General features: G+C 39.4%; 1 protein-coding gene across 1 annotated transcript; it reads left to right on the top strand.

The window, feature by feature from the left end:
- The first annotated feature begins 2,189 nt into the window (after window positions 1-2,189).
- Window positions 2,190-6,565, top strand: LOC131237076 (basic endochitinase-like). The gene is made up of 3 exons (XM_058234728.1): window positions 2,190-2,678; window positions 2,832-2,985; window positions 6,057-6,565. The coding sequence occupies exons 1-3, from the start codon at window positions 2,222-2,224 to the stop codon at window positions 6,454-6,456; spliced, it is 1,011 nt and encodes a 336-aa protein (XP_058090711.1). The 5' UTR covers window positions 2,190-2,221; the 3' UTR covers window positions 6,457-6,565.
- Window positions 6,566-7,672: the final 1,107 nt, after the last annotated feature.

The following is a 7,672-nucleotide window of genomic DNA, read 5'->3' as shown; positions in this document are numbered from 1 at the left end:
ATGACAGTAGGTTGACATACACAGTCTCTTTTACACAGGGGTTACATGCAATTCATGTACGTGCCTCTGTGTGCGACAACCTACCGTAACCCACGTGTTGTGAAAGAGTTAAGCTACAGGGATCCAAATGGCTCCCATCTCCCCAAACGGATTGGCTACTACCCCTGCCACCAGCCAATGGCTGGTGGTCGGTGCTCTGTGGGCTCCACCATGCTGTATGTGTTTCATCCATGCTGTCCATCTATTTTTATTGATCATTTTATGATATGAGACAAAAAATGAGGTATATCCTAATCTCAACTAGACCACATTACATGAAACAGTGTTGAATGAACTTCGCCCATTAAAAGCTTTTCGGCGGCCATAAAGTTTTGGATTAAGATGATCTTTGTTTTTTCGCTTCATCTGGGTCTGTATAACCTAATCAACAGATTGGATGTCAAATAAACAGTACAGTGGGCCTAAGGAGGATTTTAATGATAGGTATCCACTCACTATTGTTTTCCTCTTGTGTGGTACACTTGAGATGTATATCCCTCTAAATTTTGGTACCAAGCCCTAAAATGACCTGGAAAAATGGATGAACGGAATGGATGAAACACATACATCATGGTGGGCCCCACAGAGCACCAACCACCAGCCATGGGGCTAGTGGCAGGGGCAGTACCAATCCGTTCCCATCAATATTATATGCCATGCGATTGTGTCGCATCAACATTTATGACATATATATAACGAGGTAGACGATGGTGTGGACAATCACATTCGGAAAATCTCCGCCAGTGGGCAAGTAGAGGATCCACCTTCTTAATCTTATGTCACCATAACGATGTATTCATCGTATCCAGAACATTCATCCATTTGGCAAGATCATTTTAGATTTATATCCCAACACCGAGTAATTTCCAAAGTTTATGTTTACCACACCACGAATGACAGTAGTGATAATGATCCTCACCTTTAAAACATTAGTAGGGCCCACCGTGGGGCCCACTGTAATGTTTACTTTCCATCTAATCAGTTCATAAGGTCACATAGAGACCTGGATGAATAGAAAAATAAATATCTTATTGGTCCAAAATTTGTGTGACCCCATAAAGGTTTCAATGGCAAGTGTTCAATCCCCTACTACTTTTCACAGTGTGGTCCACTTGATTTTTGGATCTGTCTTATTTTTCAGCCCATGCCTCAGGACAAGCTCACCAAGCGGACAGATGGTTTGGATACAATGCATACCTCATGATAAGACCCACAAAACTTAATGACACCAACCCACCTGCCTGGTGTGTGGTAAACCGGTCAATCTGCTTTCTATCTCATTAACGAAGCCGATTGGCTGGTGTACCACACACACAACATCTTCAAAACTAAGGCATTGGTGTCAACAAGTTCCGTGGGTCTAATCACAAGGTATTGCTTATATTCAAATGGTCCATCCATTTTAGGGCTTGAGACAAAATTAAGACAGATCTAACTATTAAGTAGACTACATTGAAAAAAGCAGTGGGGGATTCAACGTCCACCATTGAAACTCTTCTATAGGTTATAGAAGTTTTGGATCAATAGGAAATTTATTTTAATTCTTGTTCCGGGTCTTCGTAACCTTATGAAAATAAATTTAATGGTGGGCCTTAGGAATTTTTAACCACGAAAATAATCTCCACTGCTATTTGTGGTCTGGTCCATTTGATCTTTGGAGATGATTCATTTTTTGAATAATGCTCTAAAGTGATCTAAAAATGGATGAACGGTGTGGATATAATAAATATACCATCATGGGACCATGTAACTTTGATCTCCTTTGAACCCTTCGTATAACTCGTAGATGAAGGAGCGTCAGCACTCGTCTTCCCACACGTACACCAGCCAATCCCTTCCATCTCATTAATGTCCACGTGTCTTGGTCCCCAATGAAATCACGTGAACCGATTCTCATTCGCTCATCAAAAGATGAAATTCAGCACACGTGCAACTCATAACTATATAGCTGGTGTATGGTACACCAGCCAATCTGCTTCCGTCTCATTAACGTCCACGTGTCATGGTCCCCCAATGAAATCACGTGAACCGATTCTCATCCACTCATCAAAAGATAAAATTCAGCACATGTGCAATTCACGATTTAATTCAAATGCCCTTCTCTCTCTCCCGCCTATATTCAAATGCCTATAAATACACAATTCTCATCTCATTCAACTCAAGCAATCCCAGTACTGAAAAAATGAGGACTCGTGCCTTGATTTTCCTTACCTTGGCTTCCTTGCTGGGAGCCTTTGCAGAGCAATGTGGGAAGCAGAATGGTGGAGCCTTATGCCCTGGAGGCCTTTGCTGCAGTGAGTATGGTTGGTGTGGCACCACCGAAGCTTACTGCGGTAAAGGTTGTCAGAGCCAATGTCCCACACCACCAGCCCCTGTACCTTCACCACCTCCAACTATTCCAACTCCTCCACCCCCTCCTGGTAGTGGTGGGGACCTTAGCTCTCTCATCCCTCAGTCTCTCTTTGAAGAGATGCTTAAGCACCGAAACGATGTGGCATGTCCAGCCAATGGCTTCTATACTTACGACGCTTTCATATCTGCCGCAAGTGCCTTTCCTGACTTTGCGACGGTTGGTGATACGGAGACACGCAAAAGGGAGATTGCGGCTTTCTTAGCACAAACCTCCCATGAAACAACTGGTAGATTTAAATACTTATGAAGGGTCATCTTCTGATTGTTTTGTGTAGGACCTTTTGATATCTCTGATGATATTAAAAGCTGGTTGGAAGGAGCCTTTTGTTCTTCAAATGAATACAAAAATTATGACCTGATTGATTGATTTTTACGTGTAGGGGGATGGGCTGATGCACCTGATGGACCATATGCTTGGGGATATTGTTATGTTAGGGAAATTGGTGAACCTGATGGTTACTGTGTCGCAAATGCTCAATGGCCATGCATTCCTGGTCAGAGTTACTATGGTCGAGGACCCATCCAACTTTCATAGTGAGTATATCATCCTCCCTGTTTACGCTTCAATCTTTTTGTATTTTTAGCGGACTGAATCAATTCATGTCTATGTTTGTCCTGCGCGGATTAGGTGTTATCCGGGTAGGACCTTAGTGGGTGTTACACTTACGGTGGGGCCCACCTTGAAGATGTGTTGTATATCCACGCCGTCCATCTGTTTTTTAAGTCTATTTTAAGAAGTGATTCCAAAAATTAAGCAGATCCAAATTTCAGGTTGATCACACCACAGGAAACAGTGGTGATTGAACACTCACCATTAAAAACTTTTCAGGGGGCCACCTTAAGAAGATCCCTAATGTTTATTTTACATCCAACCCGTTGATAAGGTCAACCAGACCTGAAAGAAGGGAAAATACAAGGATCAGTTTGATTTGGATCTGCTTAAGTTTCAGAATAACGTCTTAAAATGAGCTTTAAAAAAAAAAAAAAATTTAAAATAAAAAATAAAATTTAAAAAAAAAAAAAAAAAAAACGGATGGGCTGAGTGGATATACAAAACATTCATCAACGTGGGCCTCACGGTAGGGTAGCATCCACTAGGTTATTATCGGGTAACACCTAATCCGCTGCCCCGTGTTTGTGGCGGACACGGACTGCCTACTCAACCCGCCAGCAGCGGGTGGCTACTGTTGGGTGCTTTGTAGGTCCACCATCATGTATTAGTTGTATCCCCTCTGTCAGTCCATTTTTCCATATCATTTTATGGCCTGAACCAAAAAATCTCGGGTGGACTACACTGTAGGAAAACAGTGGTGATTGAATGCACACCATTTAAAACTTCCTGAGGCTACAACAGGAATTAACAAGTTGGATAGCAAATAAACATTTCAGTGGGCCTAAAAGTTTTTAATGGTGTGAGTTCAATCAATACTGTTTTCGTGTTGTGTGGTCCACCTGAGATTTGGATGTGCTCATTGTTTTTTATCATACCTAAAATGATCTGAAAAAATTGAATGAATGGTGTCGATAAAAACACAGACAGTATGGTGGGCCCTTAGAGCACCAACCAGTAGCCACCACTCCATGAAATCGAACTGCATACTGAGTTACTCAGTACGCTCTCATCGTACTGAGTAAACTCAGTTGAGCCCACCATGAATGTATGAGTTTTATCCATACCGTCCATCTGATGTTTCAGCTCATTTACGGGGTTGAACCCAAAATTTAAGATTATCCAATCCTCAAGTGTGTCATACCATAGGAAACAGTGCTAATAATGATTTTCACCGTTGAAACCTTTTTGGGCCCCACAGTGATGTTTACTTGACATCCAACCTGTTCATAAGATATTAAAGACATGGATGAAAGGATAACACAAATATAAGCTTGATCAAATGGCCCATAAGAATTTTTCAACTGTAGACGCTCAATTCACACTGTTTCCTGTAGTGTGGTCAATTCAAGCTTTGGATATGATTCATCTTTTGGCTGAAATATTAAAATTATCAGATAAAATGGATGGACGGAGGGGATTAAATACATAAATCATTGTGAACCTCACATAGTTTACTCAGTACGCAATCCGCTTCCCCACTCCGTTGAAGTCTGACATAAAGCCCACCATGATTACGTGTTTTATCCACACCCTTCATCCATTTTTGCATTTTAGGGCATCTGCCTGAAAATGAAGCACATCCAAATCTCAGTTGTAGCACACCACAGGAAACAGTGGTGATTGAACGCTCACCGTTAAAAAAGTTTCTGGGGCTACAAAAGTTCAGGATCCAGCTAATATTTGTGTATTCCTTTCATCCAGATCCTTGTGACCTAATCAACAGTTGGATGCAAATAAAAATTACAGTGTGTGTGCCTTTAGTGGGCATTCAATCACCACTGATTTCCTGTGGTGTGATGCACCTGAGGCTTGAACATGCTTCGTCTTTTAGCTCGTGCTCAAAATAATGATCCAAACTGGATGGACAACATGGATAAAACATATATCATTGTGGGGCCCACAAAGAAGCCTCTAGTGGTGATGTCCCTGTTGACAGAATAATCGTGCACTTTAAACAAATTTATAGCTGGCTTGGAAGGTAGGATTAGGTGGTATTGAATTGATGAAATTAGCACCATTATTACTATGCAATAATTACGTTTCTAGAACTATCATCATTAGGATGAAATTCTTCCTTTGAGAAAAATATTATTTTATATAAAAGCTAATTATAAACAATAGAACAGAATTCAAAATTGATGCTGGTCACCAATATTCATATTCAACTCAAATGGCATTTGTAAAGGGTGCATATGAATTAATGGTGCGAATAAAACACATGCATCAACTTGCAGCTCACAGATACAGTGGATTTCAGTTTTCACCTGAAATCCTATCGTATCTTCTATTGGAACCATCAATTTCAAATACCAGATGAAATTTATATGGGACGAAATGCAATTACATACCACCTGGTCCCACTAAACCTACGTTCCAAACCGGCATTTATAGAGTTTTGTATCCTGGTTTACTTGTTTATTTCTTTAAATGGACATGACGAAAATACGGGTGAAGCGATTCTGTATTGATATTAAACAAGGTTGTAAATATAAGTTCGGACCCATGAATCAAATTATCTCAGAATTGCATTTCCACCGGACATATAGTTTTGGTGGTGCATTAGCTGTTGATGCAAATATAGCGGCCATTATCATGAATGGTTTATTTTCTAAACTCACACATGCGCCACCATTTTCTTTTAAAGAGCGCTGATTACCTTCCTCTATAGGCATGCAATTTTTGGACCTCCAGGACCACACGTGTGGCACATCTAAGCCGTTGATTTGCTTTCAACCTACTTTTGCTATGATTTGGCTATCCTAGCCATTCAATAAAGGGGCCTTTCCTCACTTGATGGGAGCTATTGCTGATTTTTATTTATTCATGATATGTAACACAAATTAAAAGGTTAAAATTGTCCGAACTTTTTTTTTTTTTTAAATAAAAATAAAATCATGGCCCGCTCACTACTTCAAATACTAAAAAATAACGGTTTTGATCATGGCCCGTTGATCCAAGATTTACTAAGGTAATCTAATATCTGATGTCCCAGCAACTACAACTATGGACCGGCTGGAGAAGCCCTTGGCTATGACCTCCTCAGCAATCCGGATCTGGTCGCCACTGACTCAGTCATTTCATTCAAAACTGCCTTCTGGTTTTGGATGACCTCACAACCCCCAAAACCGTCATGCCACGAGGTTATCACCGGCCGATGGACACCTTCACCTTCCGACACAGCTGCTGGTCGGGTCCCAGGATTCGGCGTCATCACCAACATCATCAATGGAGGACTCGAATGCGGGCATGGCTATGACAGCAGGGTGGCCAACCGAATTGGGTTCTACAGGCATTTTTGCGACTTAATGGGATTGAGCTATGGCGACAACCTCGACTGCTACAACCAAAGGCCGTTCGGCAATGGAATGGAGTACTTTCGCTTAATGAAATGAATTACTATCTCTGTTTGAGTCGTGCATCTAATGCCATAAATCTCTATATGTAACCTAAGATATTTCTCTTAGCATGAATAAAACTATCTTAGCCATACAAAATGGAAAATGACCCTTGGGTAACATTATCACTCTATGCCCACTTGTTTTGCATATGCCATCCAACCCGGACTGGCAAGCTGCCAAAGGGCATGGCAATATGTCATAGGAAAAAAAAAAAAAACTCATAAAATGGTAGAGGCAAATAAAGCTTTTGCACATTTTCATTACTCCATGAAGATCTATATAGACATGGATTCATAGATCCATAAATCTCAAATGGAGAAAAATCAATAGAAAAAAGAAAGAATTAGAATGGATCAATATCTCTCTCAAAATAAATGAAAAAGAAAGGAAAGATGAAACATAGATCATGGATAAATTAAGCCATCCCTCTCAAGATCTTACTTCAGAATAAGATAGAGGAATCTCATGTAAATATCATGAAATAAGTTTTGATCATATTCACAGGGATTCCATATATATCCCATTTCAAAAAATGAAAGTTCAAAACAATTGGAACTTTTCAGAGATTGGATACAGTTACTAATTCATGATCAGGTGTGTACAGAATGAAAACTTCATTCATTCTATGAGAATTTTTATAAAAACATTTCATTTTCTTCTCTTCTATGAAAGCTTTATTTTCATTCTTTTGATGATCGATTCAACCTCTGATTATATATATATATATATATATATATATATATATATATATATATATATATATATATATATATATATATATATATATATCTTGGTGGGGCCACACCACGTGGGAGCATAATGGCCATATTATTCTGATGGGGAGAAGAATTTATGATTAACTTTTTGAAAATTTTCTAAATGAATGATTTCAATGAAATCTTTCAATTTCTTATTTTACCATGCTCAATCTCATGTATTCCTTTGTTCATAGAGTACATTAAATGTACATAAATGTCTATAGCATAGTTTCTGTTATTCATATTAACAACTACTCTAGGATGAATGTTTATATGTGGTACTAAATATGTAATAACTATCCTTATAGCTCTAGAATGTGGGAATAATGGGAGTGTGTAAAGAGCTCCCAATTTCTATTTGGGGCTGATTGTGGTGTCTGTATATCATCTAATTCATTGTATAATGAGATATAACAAATAAGGCCGGTTCAACAATCAAGTCCCCACACCCC

Source organism: Magnolia sinica, chromosome 2 (genome assembly GCF_029962835.1).
Source record: "Magnolia sinica isolate HGM2019 chromosome 2, MsV1, whole genome shotgun sequence".
Classification (NCBI taxonomy): domain Eukaryota; kingdom Viridiplantae; phylum Streptophyta; class Magnoliopsida; order Magnoliales; family Magnoliaceae; genus Magnolia; species Magnolia sinica.
The sequence above is the reverse complement of the archived record's forward strand: the minus strand, read 5'-3'. Positions and strand labels throughout refer to the sequence as shown.

What these genes read in the sequence shown, in the direction of transcription:
- LOC131237076 (XM_058234728.1), top strand. Translation starts at nt 2,222, where the DNA reads ATGAGGACTCGTGCCTTGATTTTCCTTACCTTGGCTTCCTTGCTGGGA. An exon ending in AACCTCCCATGAAACAACTG is followed by an intron (nt 2,679 to 2,831) that starts GTAGATTTAAAT and finishes TTTTACGTGTAG; the next exon opens with GGGGATGGGCTGATGCACCT. An exon ending in GGACCCATCCAACTTTCATA is followed by an intron (nt 2,986 to 6,056) that starts GTGAGTATATCA and finishes CTGATGTCCCAG; the next exon opens with CAACTACAACTATGGACCGG.